The 27,199-nt window shown below is 41.2% G+C and overlaps 1 protein-coding gene across 4 annotated transcripts in view; it reads left to right on the top strand.

Annotated features, from left to right (window-relative positions):
* PTPRO (protein tyrosine phosphatase receptor type O) overlaps window positions 1-24,217 on the top strand; it is a 207,675-nt gene extending 183,458 nt beyond the window's left edge. For all 4 annotated transcript variants that reach the window (XM_038382970.2, XM_038382988.2, XM_038382979.2 and 1 more), the window contains 8 exons: window positions 186-276; window positions 751-827; window positions 3,299-3,433; window positions 11,069-11,191; window positions 12,933-13,087; window positions 15,958-16,093; window positions 19,916-20,036; window positions 21,473-24,217. In XM_038382970.2, the coding sequence (XP_038238898.1) occupies window positions 186-276; window positions 751-827; window positions 3,299-3,433; window positions 11,069-11,191; window positions 12,933-13,087; window positions 15,958-16,093; window positions 19,916-20,020 (822 nt within the window). In that variant the 3' untranslated portion in view covers window positions 20,021-20,036; window positions 21,473-24,217. The remainder of the gene's footprint in view (window positions 1-185; window positions 277-750; window positions 828-3,298; window positions 3,434-11,068; window positions 11,192-12,932; window positions 13,088-15,957; window positions 16,094-19,915; window positions 20,037-21,472) is intronic.
* The last annotated feature ends 2,982 nt before the right edge of the window (window positions 24,218-27,199 follow it).

Genomic DNA, 27,199 nt, shown 5'->3' with positions numbered 1-27,199 from the left:
CTCTTAGAAGTGGTCACCCAGGTATGAGCCAAATGATGAGGTATTACAAGGAAACTTGCTGTACCTGTAGTGTCCGTAAATAAAGTGCTTTGGAGTCCAGGGCTGTCAGAAGCATTATTCACAAACCATTAATTTTCAGGTGTTAATTAATTTAATGGCAACATTTTCCCTTCTGACATACACAGGAGCTAAAACTGATTGGGCTTGACATACCCCATTTTGCTGCTGACCTTCCCATGAATCGATGTAAAAATCGCTATACAAATATCCTCCCATGTAAGTACAATAGATGCAGACTCCTGCGAGGGTCCCTCTGGTGGGGAGGGGGGAGAAGAGTTTTAATTGTGGAATTGATGCAGGTTTTCCAGCAGGTAAAAGCTTGTTTTAAAAGAAATAGGTCTCTCTTAGTTTTGAAAGGATGAAACTCTGTGTTTGTCATGATTGAAAATAGTAGGTCATTCCTACTGCTGAGCAGCCTTCTTTGTTTTTTCTCATGATTTTAATGAGATTCAAAGAGATCCGACAGAGAAGACTCTTGAAGGCAGGAGTGTGCAGCAATAATGAAGCCGTATCCATGCAGCAGGAACTGGGCAGTACTTATTCGTATGGAATGCTGGCCTTCTACAGTTTTGCCTTTGTTGTGCTGGAGAGTGTATAATTGTGTTTCAGGATTTTAAGAGATTATTTAAAACCTCCCACAGTTTGTTCAAGCTATCCCCTTTCTTTCCCCCTCCCCCCTTCTTTTTACAGATGACTTTAGCCGTGTCAGATTAGTTTCGATGAATGAAGAAGAAGGTTCAGACTACATTAATGCCAACTATATTCCTGTAAGTGGTAAGACCAAATCAACCTGAGGCTTAATGTTCTTAGTAGGGAAATATCACACAGACAGTGAAAAGAGTGAAAACTCCTAGCAGTTTGGTGACTTTTTAAAAAAAAAAACAAAAAAACCTCGCAATTTCACTAATTTTGCCTTCAGTGAACAGCACTTTTCACCAGCCCATAAACCTGTTTTGTGCACATTTTGCCACAGCAACATTGAAAGTTGTGTGCATCCTGTTACAGATGGGAGGAAATTGACTGGGGACATGGGTGAAGAGGTTAAACTCTGCACTGCAATTCTCAAACAGCTAAAGGGTTTTTTTTCCAATATTTTAATCTATGTGGAATAAAGGCAGTGAACCAGAGATACAGGTACAGTAAAAATGCACAGAGAACAAGCCAGGGCATGGTGTGCAAACATAGCTTCTATTCTACACTGATCTTAGCATTGTTCTGTTCACGCCTTCTTCCCTGCATGGTTTAGAGTCGCTGTCTAACAGCTCATAGCAATTCTGCTATAGTTTTAGGACAGGAAGTGAAGAATGCTGTATTCAGCTGTAATCATATGGGATATGTAGGGAAGCAGAATGTAATTTTGTACATAAGAATTTGGCCAGGATGCTGGGAAAAGCTCCCTGCTGTTATGAAAAGTGCTGTGGCATCTTTAATGACTACAAATGGTGGGCACATCTGTGTTCTAGTTTTCCACTGAAACAGCACAGTGGCCCATAGCTTCATGCTACAGACTTGGTTCAGTACTGACTAAAATGGGAAGAGAATCACTGAATCAATATCAGCACTTCGTGCGTCACTTTGGAAGTCTCCTATCCAAACACTGACAAAGCACTGACCTTATTTAGCTTCTGAGATCTGACAAGATCACAGAACTAAGTGATAAGGCCAGGCAGGCTCTTTCTTTTCTTCATTAAATATCAATAATGTGTACATTTGATGCTTAGTCAGAAAACTAGAATGACAATTTTATAGCATCCAGATATATAGCATCCATGGATATGGATATAAATATAGATAGATATAGCATCCAGATAGGTCTCTTCAGCTTTTGTCAATTCCATATTTATATTTTAGATATGTTTAATACTATACAGAAAAACCACCTTCCAAATACTTTAGATACAACACAGCTATGTTAGTGTTTGGCTTATTTGGATGATCACTCTCCCGCTTGGCACCTCATGGTAGTTTCATCTCAAACCCTAGTGTTCATGGTGATCTGCTTTCCACTGTCAATAGAAATGTGGTGCATCAGTTACATACACACCCCATATGAAGCAAAATGAAATGTGTTCTGTACTTATAAATTATTATGAGTGTTGAGTTTGAACTGAGTCTTTTACAGATGGCAAATGCTGAATTAGGCTGCCTATGGAAAAGTGCTTCCAAATCATCAGTATTTTAATTACTTGAATGCTGTAGGCTGATACATCTATAGCCTAATTCATGTAGGAACATACTGTATTTTGAATGTATCTGACTCCCCCCCCCAACTACTCTGGATATTAGATAACTTTCTAAACCTACTTCTGCTGATAATCTCCTCCTGTGTTCACTGTAAACAGGCAGCTAGGTCATAGTTAAATCAACCCTTACACCCAGCAAATATGTTCACTAGTCGATACGGAAATGGCATCTTGTATTATTTACAAAATTACCCTTTTCAACAATAGTGCCCAAAAAAGTATCTACAAATAAAAACAGACAGATTAGCAGACAGATAGGAATAGGAATGTATGGGTATAATTTCTCCTAAAGGTACTTCAGGTTTAATAAATGATAAATATTTGATAACCTTTTAAGAATTATGCCTTTTAGAATAATCTATTACTATTATTTTAGGCCTAAGATTACCAGGTATTTTACTGATTTGGGTCTTGAGCTTGCAAACACTTATCCACATGTTCCTTGATTAGAGTTGATGTGATTAATCCTTTCCTTTCTATTCTATTACATTTAATTCACCACAAATGCTATTTAATTTTTTTGGGGAAAGGACAAGATAAGGATACATAACTATTGTATGTGTGAATTCACAGCATATTAAATGTATTAAAACTTTGTTTAAAAAAAAAAGCCCTGATTTAGTTTTCATTTTTATGCTGTTTATTTCTTGTACTTCACTAACTTTTGACAGTGAATTTACATTGGTCAGTTTCACTTTTGTCCATACACGGGTTAATTTCCAGGTACTCCTGTAGTATTTGGGACTCAAAATCTCCTTGGAAATATTTTGATTAAAAAAAATAACAGTTTTCACTGAATTAAAAGCAACAAACCAAAAAACTTGATATAGGCTTCTTCATGTTAGGAATTACTTTTAAAAAGCACTTTGAATTTTGGACTTAAACATTCAAAAATGTAACTTTAAAAGCATGTTGTAAATATGCTCCTGAGGAAAATGTATATTCTGAACAGTCTGTGAAATGAAGTATATTAACAAATTGCACCTGTCTCTTAGGGCTACAACTCACCACAGGAATACATTGCAACCCAGGGGCCATTGCCAGAGACAAGGAATGATTTTTGGAAGATGGTTCTCCAGCAAAAATCACAAATCATTGTTATGCTCACTCAGTGTAATGAAAAAAGAAGGGTAGGTAACATAATCCTATATGCATTTTGCAAGGAAATAAATAATTTCAGTGGTCATTAGGTTCCTTTGCATTATTTTTTAACACAAAACAGCAGCATAAGGCAAGCTTTTGAATGCCCTTTGCACCCAAAACTCCAGAAGGAGACTCATGGTCATTTATTGTAAACTCTTCAGTGCAGGGATAGTTCTATTTGTTTGTAGTGTTAGGGCACCTAGCACAATGGGGCCCCCGTTTGAATGGAGATCTCTCGGTGCTGCTGTAACACAAATCATTAATATTAATGATAATAAATAGTAAGTCTAAAGAGCTGCTGCTGAATGGTACCATGAGTAATGGTAGCAAATGGAGCCATAATATTTGAATCCAAATGAACTTCCTGAAGTTCAGCTGTGTTTGGACCTCAGGTTTGGCTTTGGTCCTATCTTTACTAGGAAGTTACCCATTCTAAGAGGCTGACAAGATTCTTACCTGACTCAAATTAGACTTTAAAATGGCAGCAATAGGGAGTGGATGGCTCAGGGGACTGTTACTGGTTTGAATCCAGGCTGGCAGCAAATTAAAAATTGTTACTTTCTGATAGCTGTTTGTTGGCATCTCTGAAATTAGTGGTGGTCCCAGCTCAGTTCCTAGTCTACAGGTGTGTATCCACATCACAAAAACTACTAACACAGTTGGCACCGTGCTTGGGAGTTTCAGCAGAGAGGCAGAGAATTGACTGGCCATGGTGACTGAAGGTGCTGAGATCCGTTGAACCAAACTGTGAACCCTGTATATATAGAATCCACTTCAAGCCAGAGGGTGCAGCAACACTCCCAGCACCACTAGTTCCAGCACCGATGGACTGGAATAGATTCTTACTCTCCCTTCAGGCCAGCACATTGTTGGGGCAGCCTGGAGGAGCTGCCAGAGCCCATGCTGTACTACTTGTGTGGATGAATAGAACACTCATTTCCTAAGGCTGTTGTTCTGGCACCTTTCAAGAGAACAAAACAATACTAAAATTAAAGATGGCACCAGTGATCTTTTTCTCTTCATTGAAGCGTGCCTCCAAATATCCTATTGTTCTCTGTAAATTAGCATTTGACACGACAGGCTCTATTGCATGGTTTCAGTGCAGCCATTATAACAGATGTCAATGTAATAGATATTCTTTCATTAAGCTGAGATAACCAAATCAACACAGTCTTGGCCATGATATTTGTAGCATCCACATTTGCTTCCCAGCTATTTTCTTTGTTAGTTCTAGCCATTTGCACAGATAATACGTATATGAATGACACGCAGATGTCAATGGTATTTTAATAATAATAGGGACACTGTCATTGTGAGAGTTCTGTAAAAATGACAAAGCATTATTTTTCAAAATGGAATGTGAAATATAATAATCGGCTAATACATGTACATTGCTTATGATCCTGGATATCATAGAATCATAGAAGATTAGGGCTGGAAGAGACCTCAGGAGGTCATCAAGTCCACCCCCATGCTCAAAGCAGGACCAACCTCAACTAAATCATCCCAGCCAGGGCTTTGTCCAGCTGGGCCTTAAACCTCTAAGGATGGAGATTCCACCACCTCCCTAGGTAACCCATTCCAGTGCTTCACCTCCCTCCTAATGAAATAGTTTCTGTCCACATCCTTTCTGTAGTGTGGGGGGACCCAAAACTGGACGCAATACTCCAGATGTGACCTCACCAGTGCCAAATAGAGGGAAATAATCACTTCCCTTGATCTGCTGGCAAATGTTCCTACTAATGCAACCCAATATGCTGTTAGCTTTCTTGGCAACAAGGGGACACTGTTGACTCATATCCAGCTTCTCATCCACTGTAATCCCCAGGTATTTTCTGAAGAGCTGCCGCTTAGTTAGTTGGTCCCCAGCCTATAGCAGTGCAAGGGATTCTTCTGTCCTAAGTGCAGGACTCTGCACTTGCCCATGTTGAACATCATCAGATTTCTTTTGGCCCAATCCTCCAATTTGTCTAGATCACTCTAGACCCTATCCCTACCCTCCAGCATATCTACCTCTCCCCCCATCTTAGTGTCATCCGCGAACTTGCTGAGGGTGCAATTCATCCCATCGTCCAGATCATTAATGAAGATGTTGAATAAAACCAGCCCCAAGACCGACCCCTGGGCACTCCGCTTGATACCGGCTGCCAATGAGACATTGAACCAAGCCCAACGATCCAGCCAGCTTTTTATCCACTTTATAGTCCATTCATCCAATCCATATTTCTTAACTTGCTGGCAAGAATACTGTGGGAGATCGTATCAAAAGCTTTGCTAAAGTCAAGGTATATCACATCCACCGCTTTCCTCATATCTACAGCACCATCAAAGAAGGCAATCAAGTTGGTCAGGCATGACTTGCACTTGGTGAATCCATGTTGACTGTTCCTGTCCTCCAAGTGCTTCAAAATGGATTTCTTGAGGACCTACTCCATGATTTTTCTGGGGACAGAAGTGAGGCTGACCAGTGTGTAGTTCCCTGGATTCTCCTTCTTCCCTTTTTTAAAGATGGGCACTATATTTGCCTTTTTCCAATCATCCGGGACCGCTCCCGATTGCCACGAGTTTTCAAAGATAATGGCCAATGGTTCTGCAATCATATCAGCCAACTCCCCCAGTACCCTTGGATGCATTGCACCCGGACCCATGGACTTGTGCATATCCAGCTTTTCTAAATAGTCCTTAACCTGTTCTTTCACCACCGAGAGCTGATCACCTCCTCCCCATACTGTGCTGCCCAGTGCAGCTGTATGGGAGCTGACTTTTTCTGTGAAGATTGAGGCCAAAAAAAAGCATTGAATACTTCAGCTTTTTCCACAGCATCTGTCACTAGGTTGCCTCCCCCATTCAGTAAGGGTCCCACACTTTCCCTGGCCACCTTCTTGTTGCTAACATACTTGTTGAAACCCTTCTTGTTACCCTTCAGATTCCTTGCTAGCTGCAACTCCAGTTGTGCTTTGGCCTTCCTAGTTACACCCCTGCATGCTTGAGCAGTATTTTTATACTCCTCCCTAATCATCTGTTCAAGTTTCTTACTAGTAAGGAGACATGGGGTGCAGTATGATGATGACACCCAACTCTGTGTATCTGTCTTGTCTGATTTGGATGATGCAGTTCAGCTTCTCAGTTGCTGTCTAGTCAAGGTTGGCACATGGATGAAAGTGAGCTGGCTGAGGCTCAACCCAGCTAAGATTGAGGCAATGATGATGGGTTTGGGGAAGCAGCCAGGGGAGATGGCAGGGGTAATATCAGCCTTTGGATTGAAGGAGTACATCTGTCATTAGTTAAGTGTTCACAACTCGGGTGATTTTAGCCCCCGAGCTGTTTGATAACCACATCAGAGCAGTGGCCCAGTCTGTTGTTTCCCATCAGTGCCTGGCTAGGACACTGTAGCCTTTCCTTCTGGCCACAGACCTTGCCACCATTATCCATGCTTTTGTTACCTCAAGATTTGGCTATTGCAATGCTCACTACATGGGATTACACCTTAAAACCGTTCGGAGACTGAGGCTGGTGTAGAATGCAGCAATTTGCTTATTGAGCAGGACATAGTGACAGCAATGTTCCAGGATAGCTAGCTGTCCATTGGTCTCTGGGTTGAGTTTAATGTGTTGGTTATGAGCTATGAAGCCATAAATGGGCTGGCACAGGCCAATAGATATGCCTCTCTCCCCATGCCATACTTCCACAGCTCCAGTCAGCATGGACACTTAACTGGATCCTCCTCATTGTAAGAGAAAGAGAGTGACTGGCAGGCTGTTCTCTGTGGGAGATCTGGAACTTGCTCTTCCCACCCTCTTGTTCCAAAATAACTCAGATTTGCAAGCACGCTGAAAGAGTCACCTATTTCATTGGGTGTCTGAAGAAGGCTGAGGGTGTGGGAGGGAGTGCGGTGTCTAGGAAGCGGCTCAGAGGAGGGGGTTGGGGTGCAGTAATGGGTGTGGAGTGCGGGAGGGGGCTCTTCGCAGAGGGTTGGGGTGCAGTATGGGGTGTGGCAGGAGGCTCAAGGCAAGGGGTTAGGAGGCTCAGGGAAGGAGATTGGGGTGTCGGGTGCAGGAGGGATTTGGGGTCTGGGTTCCAGCCTGCACTATTTGCATCATGCAGCGGGGCTAAGGCAGGCTCCCTGCCTGCCTGCCCTGGCCTTGTGCCGCTTCCAGAAGTAGCCAGCATGTCCGGCAGTGGCCCCTGGAGGTGGAAGGGGCAGGCGGCTCTGCTGCGTGCTGCCCTCGCCTGTTACCACCCCCAAAACTCCCATTGGCTGTGGTTCCCCGTTCCCAGCCTGTGGGGGGTGGTGCCTGCAGGCGAGGACAGCGCATGGAGCCCTCTGCCCCCACCCCCAGGAGCCACAAGGACGTGGTGCCGGCCACTTCCGGGAGCAGCGCAGGGCCAGGGCAGGCAAGGATCCTGTTTTAGCCCCACTGCGCCACGGGGCTGGCAATCCCTCGGGATGGATTGAAAGCCCTGACGGGCTGGATCTGGCCCGCAGGCCATAGTTTGCCCTCCCCTGGGGTAAGTGGTTCCTTTGGAATGGATTTTAATGCTTCTGTGGTTTAATTTTATTGTATTTACTGTATGGTTGGTTGTGTTAGGGTGCCTAGAGTGTTAGTTGGTTGTCTTTTTATTATTTTAAATCTAAATAAAATAAAAATATTACATCATGGTCCTTTACACTGTAATAGAGAACACTTGGAACATATATTTTCATTTCCTTTCATGTATGATCTTGTTCACTGCATTTGAACACTTGTTATTTGAGATCATCAGTGCTCTTCTGTTGGGGATGACAACTGTCCACAGTCTCAGAGTAGCAGCCGTGTTAGTCTGTATTCGCAAAAAGAAAAGGAGTACTTGTGGCACCTGAGAGACTAACAAATTTATTAGAGCATAAGCTTTCGTGAGCTACAGCTCACTTCATCGGATGCATTTGGTGGAAAAAACAGAGGAGAGATTTATACACACACACACACACACACACACACACACACACAGAGAACATGAAACAATGGGTTTATCATACACACTGTAAGGAGAGTGATCACTTAAGATAAGCCATCACCAGCAGCGGGGGGGGGGGGGGGGGGGGGGAGGAAAACCTTTCATGGTGACAAGCAAGGTAGGCTAATTCCAGCAGTTAACAAGAATATCAGAGGAACAGTGGGGGGTGGGGTGGGAGGGAGAAATACCATGGGGAAATAGTTTTACTTTGTGTAATGACTCATCCATTCCCAGTCTCTATTCAAGCCTAAGTTAATTGTATCCAGTTTGCAAATTAATTCCAATTCAGCAGTCTCTCCTTGGAGTCTGTTTTTGAAGCTTTTTTGTTGAAGTATAGCCACTCTTAGGTCTGTGATTGAGTGACCAGAGAGATTGAAGTGTTCTCCAACTGGTTTTTGAATGTTATAATTCTTGACATCTGATTTGTGTCCATTCATTCTTTTACGTAGAGACTGTCCAGTTTGGCCAATGTACATGGCAGAGGGGCATTGCTGGCACATGATGGCATATATCACATTGGTAGATGCGCAGGTGAACGAGCCTCTATTCTATCTGCTACCCAAGATCCATAAACCTGGAAATCCTGGACGCCCCATCATCTCAGGCATTGGCACCCTGACAGCAGGATTGTCTGGCTATGTAGACTCCCTCCTCAGGCCCTTCGTTACCAGCACTCCCAGCTATCTTCGAGACACCACTGACTTCCTGAGGAAACTACAGTCCATTGGTGATCTTCCTAAAAACATCATCCTAGCCACTATGGATGTAGAAGGCCTCTACACCAACATTCCACACAAAGATGGACTACAAGCCGTCAGGAACAGTATCCCCGATACTGTCACGGCTAACCTGGTGGCTGAACTTTGTGACTTTGTCCTGACCCATAACTATTTCACATTTGGTGACAATGTATACCTTCAAATCAGCGGCACTGCGATGGGTACCCGCATGGCCCCACAGAATGCCAACATTTTTATGGCTGACTTAGAACAACGCTTCCTCAGCTCTCGTCCCCTAATGCCCCTACTCTACTTGCGCTACATTGATGACATCTTCGTCATCTGGACCCATGGAAAAGAAGCTCTTGAGGAATTCCACCATAATTTCAACAATTTCCATCCCACCATCAGCCTCAGCCTGGACCAGTCCACACAAGAGATCCACTTCCTGGACACTACGGTGCTAATAAGCGATGGTCACATAAACACCACCCTATATCGGAAACCTACTGACCGCTATTCCTACCTACATGCCTCTAGCTTTCATCCAGATCATACCACTCGATCCATTGTCTACAGCCAAGCGCTACGATATAACCGCATTTGCTCCAACCCCTCAGACAAAGACAAACACCATGCATTCCTATAACTACAATACCCACCTGCTGAAGTGAAGAAACAGATTGACAGAGCCAGAAGAGTACCCAGAAGTCACCTACTACAGGACAGGCCCAACAAAGAAAACAACAGAACGCCACTAGCCATCACCTTCAGCCCTCAACTAAAACCTCTCCAACGCATCATCAAGGATCTACAACCTATCCTGAAGGATGACCCATCACTCTCACAGATCTTGGGAGACAGGCCAGTCCTTGCTTACAGACAGCCCCCCAATCTGAAGCAAATACTCACCAGCAACCACACACCACACAACAGAACCACTAACCCAGGAACCTATCCTTGCAACAAAGCCCGTTGCCAACTCTGTCCACATATCTATTCAGGGGATACCATCCTAGGGCCTAATCACATCAGCCACACTATCAGAGGCTCGTTCACCTGCGCATCTACCAATGTGATATATGCCATCATGTGCCAGCAATGCCCCTCTGCCATGTACATTGGCCAAACTGGACAGTCTCTATGTAAAAGAATGAATGGACACAAATCAGACATCAAGAATTATAACATTCAAAAACCAGTTGGAGAACACTTCAATCTCTCTGGTCACTCAATCACAGACCTAAGAGTGGCTATACTTCAACAAAAAAGCTTCAGAAACAGACTCCAACGAGAGACTGCTGAATTGGAATTAATTTGCAAACTGGATACAATTAACTTAGGCTTGAATAGAGACTGGGAATGGATGAGTCATTACACAAAGTAAAACTATTCCCCATGGTATTTCTCCCTCCCACCCCCCCCCCCCCACTGTTCCTCTGATATTCTTGTTAACTGCTGGAATTAGCCTACCTTGCTTGTCACCATGAAAGGTTTTCCTCCTTCCCCCCCCCCCCCCCCCCGCTGCTGGTGATGGCTTATCTTAAGTGATCACTCTCCTTACAGTGTGTATGATAAACCCATTGTTTCATGTTCTCTGTGTGTGTGTATATAAATCTCTCCTCTGTTTTTTCCACCAAATGCATCCGATGAAGTGAGCTGTAGCTCACGAAAGCTTATGCTCTAATAAATTTGTTAGTCTCTAAGGTGCCACAAGTACTCCTTTTCTGTCTGCAGTCTATGAGCCATAATGTGGCTGCTTTTCTAAAGCTTCATTTTTGTTGAGAGTTTACACACACACATCTACATAACACATGCATGCTTAAGTGCCAACCAAAATTCTGCTGTGTTGCTTCCCAAACTTGAGTCTAAATAGATTTTGATTGTACTGTTTTTCTTTTCTTCTAGGTGAAATGTGATCATTACTGGCCTTTTACAGAAGAGCCTATTGCTTATGGGGACATCACAGTGGAGATGCTTTCGGAGGAGGAGCAAACGGACTGGTCTTATAGGAACTTCAGAATCAGCTATGTAGGTGACAGTGAAAGATGTTTCATTGCTTTTCGTTAGAGATCAGCCCATCCTGCAAAATTTGGATCCATATCTCTCTCACTCCAAAATTCAGGGGTGTTCAGACCTGGAGTTTTGGGGCAGTTAGTTATAGAGAAAGGGACCAACAGCAACATTCATAAATAGATTTTGATTGCAAGCACCTTCAGATTTCAAGGATTTCTGATCTGGGGTTTTGGTTCAGGCCCTTCTCTAATTTCTATCCATCCCAGGCATCTCCAGAGAGAAAAGGTTGTCTCTCTAGTCTAGATCCTAGTGGACAAATGTTCACACCACAGAATCCACCACAAAAACTGTTATGGTTGGTACGTTGCTGCTGTGGTGCAAAGGAGCACTAATGGTGCCTAACTGGATATCTGAGGTTTCCCAGGAGGATCCTTAGGTAGTGAAGACCTGATGCACAGCACCTAGCATGATGGGGCTTCTAAGTGCTAGCGTAGTACAAATAATTAATAATGGTTTGTTTGGAGACCACATTTCAGTCACATTTTTTTTTGGTTCTGTGTATCAGACAATAGTCCCATTTTCAATTATAAACTGTTCAAGGCCTGAAAATAAGGATATAGAAGTTGAGGGATATTGTTTGTAAAGGAGGTAATTGTGCATTTTTCTTGGAATTCTTTTGAGGCCATGTCCCTAAATGCTGTTGAATAAAACAAAATTTAATTCATGAATGATATTCCATCCCTTGGTGCTGTGAAATAGAATGTTTTGGTGTATTAACTGCTCTAAGCAGAGGAAGTGGGAGGAGCCTACTGCACATTCCAATCTTTCAAACACTTTAGTTTTGTTAAGGGTCAGGCACAGGCAGGAGTACAGCTAGGAATGGGCAAAACAGTTGTAAAATGTAATGTAATAGAACTGAATCAAACCGCGACCATTCCTGTGCATTCCCATACTTTTTAATTTGGACCAGAAAGTCCATTCTTGAGCTATTTCCAGCCTATCAAAACCAGGAAATATAGAAATTCTTTTGAGAGCATCAGATTTCTGAACCAAAGGTGTTTGGATAAGCATCCAGATTTTCAGATGTCTCTTCCAATTTCAGCTCTGCCTCCCAGTGTTTTGAATGGGACTAATATTTACAGAAATCATTATTTGATCTTCTGCAAGAATGGGAGACTGATACAATGGATCAGAACCGTAGTGTTGTAGGAATTTACAGCATCAACTCTCTGTCCTGAGTTGTGGGGATAAAAAACTGTCACTTGAGTGCATTTGTCTCAAAGCCAGATCTTTGTTTGTTGAAGTAATGTCCTAGCCTTCTAATATATTTCAGTTAGAACTGTTAGACATTTTTTGAATGCCAAATGTTTTTGTTAAAAAAAAGTCTTCCCAAAAAACTGTTTTTGTTTGTTTGTTTTTCCAATTAAATCTGGATATTAAAATTCCCAAGTTTTTGCTCTTTCAAGAAAAATGGAGTGAAAAGGAAGAGAAAAGGGAGAAACAAAAACAAAACCCTCAAACCATACAATTTTTGATTATTGTTTTTAAGTTTTACAAAAAATATCAACTGAAAATGTATTTCCTTTTTGAAACTGTGGAGCAAAAATCATTTGAAAATTTTCACATACAATCTTTATCATTTTTGACTAACTTTAATTTCATTAGTCAGCATTTGTAAATGCATGAGTCAGATTGAACATGTCTGCACAGGTAAAACAAACATGAACATGCTGCTGTTCTGTTTTTTCCACCTTAGGCTGATGAGGTACAAGATGTAATGCATTTTAACTACATTGCCTGGCCTGATCATGGTGTCCCCACTACAAATGCTGCAGAGAGCATCTTGCAGTTTGTACAGGTGGTCAGACAGCAGTCAACAAAGAGTAAAGGCCCCATGACCATACACTGCAGGTAAAGGCTTAATTTTCCATTTTCCTTTAATGCGTAACCATTCAAATACATCAAGAAGAACACTGGAGGGAGGGATTTCTTTCCACCTTTAAGATGCTGAGAATTGTATTTTATTTATGTCTTATGGTAAAATCCTGGCCCTACTGCAGTAAGTGAGAGTTTCGCCATTGACTTCAATGGGGCCAGGATTTCATTCTATGTTCCTAGATTTAAGGGGAAAGAGAGTGAGTGTCGTATACCATGTGTATTTTTATCATAGAAAAATATTGCAGGTCTGATACTCAGCTGAGGTAAATTAGCATAACTCCACTGACGTCCATGAGGCTACATTGTTTTATATCATCTGAGGACCTTGCCGAACACTTGCATTTCCATGTTTTTGCAATTCAGATGGAAAAAATCAAAACAGTCTTGTGAAGCAGAATGCTATTTCCCTACAGAGACATGCTCTGTGTAGATCATCTCTCAGATAATTTGGCCTTCAGTACACAATGTTAGGAGTTAAATCCATGGGCAGGCAGTAGGCATGACACAATATATGTGTTTTTCTTTTCTTGAGGGCAGCATTTTAATATAGTAACTGTCACCTTTGTTCATCGTCAGGCTTTTTGTAAGACACTGTTGAGCTCTCCGAAGGCAGCTGCTGCATTAAAGATTGTGCCAAATTGATTCCTGATGTAACTCCATTGTAGTGACATCAAAGATTAATTTGCTCCACAATGTGTAATGGTAAGATTACTCCTGGTAATGATAGATTACTATAGGGTTACATCGTAGAGAGAGGTGTGTAACAGATCAGTTAGTGTGAGTTTAAACTGCTACGTATACCCTGAATGGAACTCAAAGCTTCATGAAGCTATTAGCCCTACCTCCCTATATCACCCATCCTAAGGCATCTGCTCACAAGTTGTGAAAATGTGTGTATGGGTATGTATAGATGCAGTTATGTTGCATGCAAACAATGTCAAAAGCCTCCAGCATAGCTTCCTCATCACTGAAGTAGTGTTTGGAAAATTTTCCTTTGCAGTCATATGGTGTGCTCTAAATAACCGTGACATTACTCAGCAAACAGGCTTTTACAGTATCACCCTTTCTAGCTCCTCATGAGATTTCCAGAATTCTCATTAGGAAGTGGTGCAATAGCAGCATTTTTCATTTCTAATAGTGTTCAGTCCTGAAGCTCTCCTGATGAGTTGTTGCACAGAAGTTACTAGGTTAGATCATGCTGAGTACAGCTGCAGGACAGAGCCCTAATGCAAAATTGAGACAGACACTGGTAGGCTCAAAGAGGGGACTTATATAAAGCATTTAATTTCACAACCCTATACTTAACTCCCCTGGCTCATGCATACTTTGCATGGGGAGAGTACAGGGGCTGGCAGTGGTACACTAGACCATAGTGTCTTAATTTTTCATAAGGATAATGCCACCTGCAGAGAAATGTGGTTTTGGATAGAATGCTGAAGTGTACTGTAGGTCTTGCAATTCATGGATAGAAGTAACGGTTTCATGAAATCAGTGGGAAAAAATGAACCAATTAATGTTTTCTGAATACTTTTGGAGACCATTAAAATTCTTCTCTAACTTTAATGAATGCATGAAATTGATAGTCTGTTACTGGATTTATTAAATTTACTACCTCTTAGTCATACATTTATTATTTTATCTATTGAAGTCATGATTTTTTATCATGTCTGCCAAATTCATGAAAGTAGATTAATTGATTAATGATAGGACATGTCAAATTAACTAGATCAAAAACCTCTTACTGAATTCATGAATTTTTATCCCATCTCGGTCATATTTATAAAATCAACCATGTTTATTGGATTAATAAATATCCTACCAGAGTCCCAGATATATGATATTATCTGCATCTACCTAGTCAATTTATGCCTACAGCCACCCCATGTTCACATAAAACTTTTCTCTGAGGTATGCAATTTCACATACAGTTGTATCAAGAATGTGAAAGCAAATGGTTTGGTTTTTAGAATGTTGGATCCACACCTATTTACATCAAACTGTTCTGCACCTTTAAAAATCAGGCCTAATAAAATTAAACTAAGATTTTCTCTCTCTCTCTATTAAAAACAAATATATTGTGTGTGAGACTTTCTCTCTTTCTCCATCTCCTCCCTCATCCTTCCAAAGTTAGCCTCTTAAATCCATAAATTGCCTGATTTTAAAAGGTATTGAGGCCCCAGCAGCTGAAAATCTCTTCTGTGGCCCTCAAAAGCAGTGACCATTTCACAAGAAGTCTGTTGACTTTGCAGAAACTAAACATTGTGGAACTACAAGTATAACTTTGTCAAGCTCATTTGTTGTAGGCACCATAATGTAGGTCTATCTGAATTCACAGATACAGCTCAAGTAGTTTTATACCTCTCATCATCATGAGGAAAAAATATAAGGGAGAAAGGGACTAGCCAGCATAAGGGAGAAAGGTGGTCAGTCAAGAAAATGTAAGACTGAGAGGGGGGGCCAAATTTACCCAGTCTGATTTTGCCCAGAATATCACTCTGAGGGTCTGAGTTTTTCAGCCCAGATAGTTTCAGCTAGGCAGAATTAGTCAATTGCTGATCACAGCTCTTCTGTATAACTATTATAATTTTTTTAAGAAAGGTGAAATAATTGCAAAGCCCTTAGTCCTTTGCATTCTTTGTGTGTGAACTGTGAATTACTATGCGGCATATATTCGAAGGATTAGGCAATTGTGTGAATCCAGTGCAAATTAGACATATTTTCATAAGGATGATTATTTCATAATTCTGAATTACAGCACAACATTTGCTTTCTTTACCCCACAACCCTTATCCCCTCCACTCCCACCCCCAAAAAGTAGTAACCTGTAATGATATGTGTTACAGTGCCGGCGTGGGACGGACAGGAACATTTATAGCATTGGATCGGCTCTTACAGCACATTCGTGATCATGAGTTTGTAGATATATTAGGGCTGGTGTCTGAAATGCGGTCTTATAGGATGTCCATGGTACAGACAGAGGTATGAATTTCATTTTCATGTATTTTCAAAATTAAATGTATTAAAAATACCAAGTTGCACTAATGTAGGTATCATAACTATTTCATGCTGCAGAATCTATTGAGGTTCTGACATAGTCCTGTAAATAGATAAAATAATTGTCTTCTCCATGCTAAATGTATAATACTTTCACATTTTTATGAGTCTGCTACCTAAACTATCAATAGATCAGGATAGATCAATGTACTTACAACCTGGCTGAAGCTTGCTAACGCAGACAGGCTAGTCCCATCTTATAAGAAACTAGTCTGTGAACAAGCATTAAAATAGAAGTGCATGAGTTATATAAAATGCACCATTTTGAAAAAACAGTGGACTTGATCTAGGATTTAAATGATGTATAGGACTGGTAGTCAGATCAGACCACCATACAGATCCATTCAGGAAAGTGTCAGCTGACTAAGCTGATGATCCAAGACTTATACAATGACAATACAAAAATTGGAAAACAAAAACAAAACAAAAGGTGGGGCATGAGGTTTCTTCCCCCTACTTCCCTCTCTGTTGGCTAAAGTTTCTGTTGAAAAATAAAAAAAAATACTTCTGTGAAAATTTCATTATTCCAGAAACAAATAGACCAAAGTTTTAGAACAGAATTATTTGCCCCTTTTTATTCCCAAGAGCATTAGTTATAGCTGAAAGTTTTTATTTGGCAGTTGCCTGTTGGATACGTGAAACATGTCTGTGATCTCCACCCAGTTCCCAGCAGGGAGACCACATCACAATACTACCAGCACAACTGGCAGACTTCACAGATATGCACAGGATTTACTGGGTCTGGAAGATGAACTGTCCTTAGAGATGGGTCACTCCAGATCAAGGTAGATGCAAATTAGCTGAGGTAGTATGAGGGAAGCCTGCAGTGCCATTGCCTATCTTGTTGCTTTTTGCATGTGGAGGACTTCATTCTCCAGAGGAGTCAGCCAGGTAAGCACTTTTCCCCATCACCTGACCTGAGCCAATGCCTAGTGATGTCATAGGAAAGACTGCGATTTAAGGCATGGATGTTATTTAGTGTTTTTGTTTTAGTTTTAATTCTTGGAATTTCACTGAGTTACCATGTCATAGAATAGGCTTTTACTTCTGTTCAGTTGAGTATGGTTCAGAGGAGAGTGATGGGAGAGACCAGGGTGTGCTGCTTGATCTCCTTTTTATTTGGGGAGCAGGGAGTTCCCCAATCCCACACAATCCATTTTGATGGCTTTCCAATTTTTGTATTGTTTCCCAGTTTCATACTGTTGGCCAGCTGGCCTGTTCCCTGCTGCACTGGCATTTTAGCAAAGCATTGCTAGATCCTCTTTTCTCTCTCTTCCTAATACTCACACACCAACAGAAGGGCTCTGTAACGCCTCAAAAACTAGATCAAGATTAAAGTGCTCCAGGAACTGGTGCCAGTGGGCAGGATTAAATACTGGGGAGCAAGGATACATCCCATTGGCCTTGTGAAGGGGAGACACCTGTTTTAGTCACCAAAGCTTGCTCTAATACATCCTGACAAACAGGAAAATCTTACCTCGCAGGCAGGGTGTCATCCATTTCTGCCCTGATCTCTTCAGGTTTTTTCTTCTTAAATTAGAGTGGAATTTCCTAGTCTTTATAAAGCTGTATCCACACAGGCCACTAGGTGTCAGTATAATTTAAGAGCAAACAGGACAGACGGGTTACAGCTGTGTGAACCTTTCATTACAAACCTTGAAACCACACACAGCTCACCTGGTTTCATGTTTCCTTCCAAACTGGAAACTTGACCACTGTTCATTGAACAGTTTACAAACTGAATGAACCCCAGGTGAGTTTAGAGGAGAGATGAGCCTGAATCAAAACCGGGAATCCCAGGTTAATGGATGTTTGAAATCCAGTTAGATTTGAGATCTGAATTTTGAGCTGGCCTCAAAGTGTGTGTGTGCGCACCTGGGGATGTAAAACGCACAGTTGGCCTGGGTCGGCTGACTTGGGATCATGGGGCTTGGGCTTCAGCGTTGAAAAATTGCTATGTAGACATGCAGGCTCAGGCTGGAGCCCAAGCTCTGGGACCCTGGGAGGGTGGAGACCAGCCATAGCCATGTTGCAGGGCTTATATCCCTGTGTAGATGTTCCCATATTTGTAAGGAGCTGAACTAAATCCCGGGTGTGAACAACTTTGGGGAGGAAATATGAAATCCAAACCCCAATTTTGTGGCTTAAAGCCATCTCGGACCTCTTAGACATCTGTGCCAGGTTTTGCGTGAATGTTCCCTTTCTGCACAAGGTCTGGAGAAGGATTGATGGTTTTATCAAGTTTTGCCTTCATTTACGTTGGAATGAGGTTTAGAATTCAAGGTGAAATTAATTATTATTCAGAGGTCCCAATTAAAGATCAAGGCAACATTGTTCTTAACCTTGTACATGCATACAATGAAACATGGCCCTGGCCCCAATCTTCTTATAGTGTAAGTAATTTGGTGGTTGATAATCCCACAATAAATAAATAAATTATTAAACACTCTGTCAACAGAAACCATCAGTTTTTAGCTGTTTATTGTGATGAGTCACAAGTTATAGAAACATGCATAGAAATGCACCAAGTAGGCTTTTATTTGCCTAAATCTAAGGAGTATGATGATATAAGGGTATAATATATTTTCAAGCAATCAGAATATAAGGATTTTGTACAGAGGCTCCTCTATATACTAAAATACTTCCAAAATTACACACACAAGAATTGCTTCACACACCCCAAAATGCAGCTACAGCCAGGGGAAATGTAGCAGTTATTCAACAGTGTCCTCCAAAGCTACCAGACAGGTTGCAATTTCAGGGGCAATTTAGGATTTAGAATATAATTGCCCAGCACTGTGAGGTTAACGTAACTATTCTTGCAAACCATGCCAAGGATCTTGTAATAACCTCAGTTTTCCATCTCACCAACAAGGCCCCTCTTACCACAGCAGGGCATTACTACCGCAGAGGTGGGAGTGCCACCTACAGAGTCACCGCTGCTGCTGCTTGTATTTGGATTTTCCTTGGAGGTCTCCCCTCCAAGTACTGACACTGTTTAGTTTGTGGGATCTGACCAAACAATAGCCAAAATGGTATGGGGGCTAATAATGTATAGAGTACAAAGCCAGAAGGGACCACCGTGATAATCTAGTCTAACCTGCTGCATAACACGGGCCTTAGAATTTCCCTGAATTAATTCCTGTTTGAACTAGAGCATCTCATTTAGGGGGGAAAAATCCAATCTTCATTTAAAAATGAGCAGTGATGGAGAAGCCCCACTACCCTTGGTAAATTGTTCCAAAGGTTGATAATGCTCCCTGTTAAAAATGTGTGCCTTATTTACAGTCCAAATTTATCTAGCTTCAACTTCCAGTCCTTGAATCTTGTTACACCTTTGTCTAATCGATAGAAGAGCCCTCTAGAATCAAATAATAAGACCTGACCCCTTCCTCACTTATATCTTCATACATTTTATTGCCTTACATAAGTCATGATTCCCATTAGCAGACCGCACCATTCTCCAGATGTCAAATTCAGTCAACACGACTACAGCCTATTAATTATTCAGTTAATTAGTAAGAGTCAAGAATAGTGACACGGGCAGTTCTGATGAGCTTTATGCTTCCACTGGTGTTGTATAGTCTAATTTCTTGAATGGGGACAGATATGCAGCAAGAATATTATTAACTACAGATATTATTTAAGAATCTGTGTGCAGACTATTGTTATCAATGTTACGTTATTGGCCAGGTTTAACCAAACTATACCAGGTGCAAAAATATATACGTTTGGTCTTTCTTCCAGGAACAATACATTTTTATTCACCAGTGTGTGCAATTGATGTGGCTAAAGAAGAAACAGCAGTTCTGCATCAGTGATGTCATATATGAGAATGTCAGCAAGTCCTAGTTCAGAATCACAGGTGGTATGTATGACAGCATCACACCTTCAGTTCTGCTTATGATTTATAATCCCAGTCACCTGGTAGCAACTGGTGAAATTAACGTTTTACATCAGAACCTTCATTATACCTTTTCCCATATTTCAAGAATTTTATCTTAGGGTTGAAGCTTTCCAAGCCTGGTCTCCCGCTTGCTCCTTTTCCCCCTGCGCCCCAGTGGTGATAGTAGTGTGTGCAGAGAATGAGAGGGAAATCCCCTTAGCTGTTTGCGTTAGCATGGAATGATAAATCACATGTTTCTTAGCATTTTAAGACCTTTTTGGCTCACCAATCATTTAATTAAAAAAAAAACTGAATAAAACCCTCTCCTGGTTTTTCACATAAATCACCCTGATAAGGTTGCTGCACTTTAAGGTTTAAGAGCAAATTAAAAAAAGGGTTGTCATCACTCACTCACAAGTGCACATTCAATCACTTGTCATCTACAAACTGCCAAATTATCAGGGCCAACTGAATCCCTCCCCCTCCCTGTACGGCAATCCCAGCACCGGGGCTGCTGCAGAGACAGCTGGCAGTAAATATACTCCAAGAGTAAAAGCTAAGAAACTTATGAACCTGCTATGGAAGCAGTCCAAAGTTGTTACCAGCACTAACACTGAGCAACTTAATGATTAATACAGATGTCTCAAGTACACGTTTTTTTAAGTGCAACAGGCAAAAAAAAAAAATTACAAAACCAAAATGTGTCGTCAACCTGCTGACAGGAAGCATGGCCCATGGATTCAAAATGCTGGGGATCTATTCCCAGTGCTGCCGTTGATTCACTGTGCATTCTTAGGTGCATCAGTTAGCAACTGTGTGCCTCAATTTCCCCATCGGTAAAACTGAGTTACCGATACTGAGCTAACTTTGTAAAGCACATTGAGATATATGGCTTGCCTGTGCTATGTAAGTGTTTGATTATACAATTTATCATATGAACTTTGGACTGTGCCTTCCCCTCTATTCCACAAATTGTTCCTTTTTCTCTCCTTCCATTTCTCCCATCTAGTCAGCTGGACTTTTGTCCCTAATATATTTTTCTTTAAATTGTGTTTCCAACTGAACTGGGGTGGGGAAGCTGGGATTCTCTCAAACATACATGCATACAAATAATTAATAATCCAGGAATAGAAACCATGGCCAATATTATGAAACCAAGTGATTCTGGGTGCCTCTATTTTTGGGTGCCCAACTTGCTTTATAAAAGGGGATTGCTGAACACTTTCTGAAAATCAGGCCCAAGTAAGGTTTATCAAGTTTTAACTCAATATCACTTGTGAGTTTTCAACATATTGACCTGTATGTCCTGGTTTTTTGTTACCTCCCTTCCTATACAGAGCTTCAGGTAAAACTAAAAATAAATGGCTAATGTTGTGTATCATTTTCAAACAGGATCCATTTGCTTTGTTCTCTTCCAGGTGAGACCATGAAGTACACCCATCTTCCCTTGCTTCAGATTTTGTTTGTTTGTTTGAACTGCTAGCTGTTTTGCCCTGGAAGGCCACTGCTTTGCAGTATACGGACAATAAAAGAAAGATACTTTAAATTTTAGAAGCACTGGGGAGATTTAGCCTTAAAGAGCCTGCAGTGTCTTTCGGACTGTTTAATTTCTGGACATTTTTTAAATACTGGACCAAATTCAACTAAAACAACAGGATGGAAAAGATACTAATAATATGTGCATAAAATATAGTACTCCTGAAGGGGTTTTTTTTGTTTGTTTGTTTGTTTTGGTTTAAGTTTTTCTGTGCAGATTGGGCTTAAGGTTAAAGGAAGTGCAATATTTTTTTAATGGCTGTATCTGAATGAAGAAGAGCTTTCTTCATGTGTCACTGGTCTATGCTGAAGTCCGTAAGAGAACAGGCATTGTTAGTATCTAATAATACCTCATTAGTAAATATGAGGCATGTACACACATGAAGGATTGTGGCTTTTGTCAAGAGGAAATGGGATATTGATTTGACTCTGTTTCCGGCAGCACAGTGGTTCTGTGCTTCAGTGGAGTAGGGAGAATATAGTACCTGTGAAGCTTTAGTAACACTCCTAAAATCCAAACAATATAGCTCAAGGCTAGTGTAGAAGACCTAACATTAGAAAACTTCTGTTGGTCTGGTTCTTGATTGTGATCCTCCTAATTAAACAGCAGGATTGTTCCTCTCTTTATTCATTTCAGTAATGCCCCTGATCAGGTACAATTTTTTTTTTTTGGTTAAAGATTGAAGCTAATGAAAGCGGAGAAGAGTTTGAAGTTGGAGAATCTTTAGCCTCTCTTGCTGTAGCATTTAGCTGTCTGAGCAGTCTATGGTGCCTATACTGTTGATTTGTTTATTTTTTTCCTCAAATATATTAGCCCTGTGTAAAAATGAGAAGCTGATTCATGTTGAGAAAAAAAATAGTTGCTGTAATGAATGCAGCATCATCTCTCTGATGAGCTTGGAATTCATGGGTGATGTGGAAATGAGGGTTTTGGCATGCTAAGGAAATTTTATGGGTTCGTTACCAGGATGTTGTCAAAGCATCGGTACTGATTCCTGCAGGGACATTGGGGTTGGGTTTTTTTGTTGTCTGGGTTTTTTTGCTGTCAAGTTTGATTTCTAGTCAGCATAATTAGGTATGTTATATTCTTTTTGGCTTTGTATAATTCCGGTACATCGTTGTGTATTGTGACATGGATGCTTTCAGAGTGAATGTCGATGGCATTTTTGTAATCTGTTGCTTTGTGGCAGCTCATTGGAAGTTAGAGGCAATGGTACTCAATGTAAACAAAAACTGAAAGTAAACACATTGGATTGCTTACCTGTGAAAATGACACTGACCAAGGCTGCTGCTTTTCCCACCTGGATCTCTCTACCCTTGTGTCTGTGCACTACAGCCCAGCAGCTGTTCAAGGGCCTGAGAATTTAAGATCATCTTTTTTGATGCTATATTGGCATAGCTCTATTCCCCTCTCCAAAAGTAAATTGGGTACTTTCAGTGGGTCTGGAACCCTTTCGCAAGCTACACCTTCTGATCACTGACTGGGTGGCAGCAGCTCTATTTTCCCCCCATATTTCCTACACATGTCTCTGTCCTGTCATGGATAGATCACCTCTATGCGCCAACAAGTTAGTTCAGTCTCCACTTCTGTATCACTTGTATGGTGATGCCACTCAGTTAAGAGCTGGAATGTAACCCCCATATTTTTTTTAATTGGGTATTTAGTGCTGGTGCAAGAGGCCAGCTTGATAGTCCTGGAGACTGAAATCCTGTCTTTGTGGACAGAACTGGTAACTGCTCAGGCTACAACCATGCAAGCTTCTTCTACTGCCCCACCAATGTGCCTCAACCCTGAGCTGAAGGGCTCATCTCTGTGCCACAAATGACAACAAGGGTGCCATTTTCTCTAGGGTGGCTACTGCACAAAGGCCATGCAGCAGACAGTCAGTCTCTCCTCACCTAAGTAGAATTCAGAATCTTAAACTAGGACTAAAAGTCCCAGAGCCCTGCAGCTCTTGCCACAGTCTGTATTTCTGTATGTATTTCAAGCCTTCCTGTGCTTACCTAGGATGTACTACCTTACCTTGTCTTATTAATTTATATCTCCACAGTACACAAAGTTCTTTGTTCAGGAGGAGACATGAATAGCTTAATGGCTGGTTGATTCCTTCCAGCATGGGCCTGGGCCTAATCTGCAACTGTCATATCTGAAGTTCAATACACCCAATACTTGGATCTAGGATTTTCAGTTGCCACATTGGAGATAGGGCTGGCATCAAAATTAGGGTCCAGGTTTGGACTGCAGCTTCTACTCCGCCACAAAGTATAGGGGTGTTTGGCACTGGGGTTTTGGTTCAGGCTCCTCTCTAAAGGTGAGTAGGATGAACATTGTGTAAACTAGAGTTATGGTCCATGCATATTTAGAAGTAGATCATCAGTGTAGTGGTTTTGGTATACAGCTATATACCATACACACTGGCCATAGAAGCGTAAGCATTGCTTTACAATCAATCAATGAAGGAAAACAAGTGTGTTGATTTCATTCTGTTGGAAGTGTTATAAGTTTCAATCAGAGCAGTAATGTGTATGAAGTATCTGTTTTAGGCCTAGCTTATTTGAGGTTGTAGAATAGACTTTGAGCTTGGGGCCAGAGCTTGAATGGCACAAATTACACTGGTCAAAGAAAACCTTGTGGATGTTTTATTTATTTGTGTGCTGTCACTGTCCATTGCTCGCTGATTGGCCGTTTTGAAACAGAGATTAATTAGTTCTAAACCATCACAGCAAAGATGGATGTTGTTACACAACATAGACTGGATATGGTATGACTGTAGCCTACACCCCATAATTAAACATAGGTAACCAACCACCACCATTTCTGGAAATGGTACAGGCGCCATACCAGACATTTATTTAAAAGCCAAAACGGTATTTAGGTTAAAAGGGTGACATGATGATATTTTATTTTTGGTAGTCTTCCTACAGGTTGCCTCCCATTTCTGTTACACACAAGATGGTGGTAGACATTATGGAGGCTCCTGATACCCTGTTCTTCCCTCTAAACTTCAGAAAGGCTGCTCCATTATCAGGCACCCTGATCTCACCAAGGGGAGCCATGTCCAGCTATCTTTCCTGCAGGGCTTACTGCACTCCCTGTTTCTAAAAATGTTTTCTCGTGTAATTTCTGGAATTTAGTGGGGGGTAGAAGGTTCTTTCCCTCCCTCCAGGAAACAGGAGCCTGTCACAGCTCAAGGGATGGGCCTATTATGACTTGTTTAAGGGTAGTCTCACTTCTAGCAGTGTCATGTGATGAATATAAAACTTGCATTGTTTTATAAACACAGAGTTTGAAATAGTCAATTCAAACTTTAAAGATATAAGCCAAATACAGCTACCAGACAACTAATACATTTGGAGGTATTATCACCTTTCACAGAGCTCATTATATTGTCATCAATTCTATGTCTAAAGTGAAAAACTTTTTGGTTCAAAACCTTGTGAGCTCACATGCATTCAACTTAATATTTCAGTCAAAGCAAAACCAATGTGGTTTGGGTTCTTCTCCTAAATCAACCTTGGGGCAACTCATTGCAGGGTTGAAAGTCTATCTAAAAAATGCAGTGGTATTTTGAAAGCTGGTGAATTGTTTGATTTGGGTTCAGATCACTCCCGTACTGAGGTAGGTGATCTATACTGATACGATCTCAAAGTGTCATAAATTGATTGGCTGTATTCCAGGACCAAAAAGGGAGCCATACTAAACACAGATAGTATTGCACCTGCTAGCACAGTGATGTCCCAGCCTAAGGGGGTGTATGGATGGGAAACAATTACTTAACCTTGCCACACTACTTACAGCAGTGATGAAGTTGCCGTGGTTTTTTTCCTAAGGCAGAAATTTGTGATAGCTTCTAAGACTACATGCATGTGCTGACTTTTGGCTTACGTCCCTATGGCATTTCCCCAGTTTTTAATTAAGAAAGGAGGAGGTTTAAAGTTACTAAATTTCATTTCAAATAATCACTGTATATACTACAAAACTATTTGCCATTTAAGCAGCATTCATCAAACTCCTGATGTTGTGTTTGACCTCCTTTCCCAAATCAGTCAACCCACCTACTCCAATAAGCCTTAACAGTCCCTCCTAGCGAAGTTTTAAAGGAGCCTGTGTGAAAACAAGCTGTATCTCATTCACCTAGTTGTTACTTTTGGCAGCTTCTCTGTTGTTTCTACATTGTACAAATGTTGTGATATAGTCAAGTTCTTTTGGCCCACATTCTGACAGACAGCAAAAGCTAAGGAATTGCAGGTTTTATCTGTTTTCTTTGTAAGCTGCAACACCACTCCTGAGAAATAGAAACACAATGGCTATAGGCTGCTAATGTTGATGCTCCATTTATGTTGCACTGCTGCAGCAGCAGAACTACTATCCATGCATAGAATTGGGCTCATATGAAGGGAGTGTTTTAGAGAGAAATTAATGAACATATGGGTGCTCAATGTTGTTTGAGCCCATAAGTATGCAAACACATACTTGATAACTTAAACAGATACATGTTGGGGCCTTCCTCATGTATATACATATTACCCTACTTTGTGTACGCAGTGCACAAACAAGCATGCCCCTGGGAATTTGCTCCCCTTGTTCAAACGCGGCAGGCATAGGAAGTGTCAATCAACTGTTCAGTAGCAACCTTGGTAATTTGCCAGACCAATATTTCCTTTATCAACCTGTTCCTCTTATGTTAGCCTTACTCCTGAGCAAAGTCCAGAGCTACTTGTTTCAACAAGGCTTTACGCACACAAGCTACAATGCATGCCGGTAAGTTGAAAACCAGTCACTTGTTTACAAACATCCCTCTGAAATGACAATTTGTCTTCATTGCTCACAAAAGAACTCTTCAAAATACAGGGCTGCCTGTTGACAAATACTTACACCAAACCTGTTTTTCTTGGCTTCCTTCCTCTCATCTTTAAAGGACTAACCCCTCAATCCAGAAAAGTCCTTCAAGCATGTACCTAAGGTCATCCCTGGTCAGCAAAACAACCTCCTTAACTTTAAAGCATGTGCTTAAGCGCTTTGCTGCTGTGAACGCTGTGTCTAACAAATCAGTGTTTCAGTGTACACTGCTACTGGGCAGCCTGCATCTAGGATTTGCCCCTAAAATTAAAGTCTGGAATCTAAATTCTCCAAAGCATAAATTCGTTACAAGTCACCACTTTGCCTGAGCCAAGTGCTGTTTAACATTTCAACTGAGAAACACTGGGTAACCTCTTTCCCCCTATGAACTCACTGTGAAGTTTCAAAGTGGTTTTCTTTTACCTTGCTCTTCCAAGCACAAAAGTGACAGCCAGCTGTTAAATGGGCAAGTCCCCAGAAAACTTTTACACCTTCAGAGTAATTTTAGCAAAAGCAGATAAATGCTACCCAGCTTTCAGTCTGCTATGCGGAGAACACATGGCCACTTTAATTTAGCATAGCCATGCAATTGTGGGGGTATCAGCTATTCACTTTGCTCATTTCTGGCCCCCTAAACAGCATGAGGATGATTTTTTCCTCAAGTATTTCCGTAGACATCATTTATGTGGCCCCCTTCCAACCAGTGAGCAGCCACCATAGTAAAAGGAGGATTATGCAGCTTATTCCTTTCCTCTCAGAGTGGTACCTT

The sequence above is a fragment of the Dermochelys coriacea genome, chromosome 1, assembly GCF_009764565.3.
Source record: "Dermochelys coriacea isolate rDerCor1 chromosome 1, rDerCor1.pri.v4, whole genome shotgun sequence".
NCBI lineage: Eukaryota > Metazoa > Chordata > Testudines > Dermochelyidae > Dermochelys > Dermochelys coriacea.
This window is presented reverse-complemented; position numbering and strand designations above follow the sequence as displayed.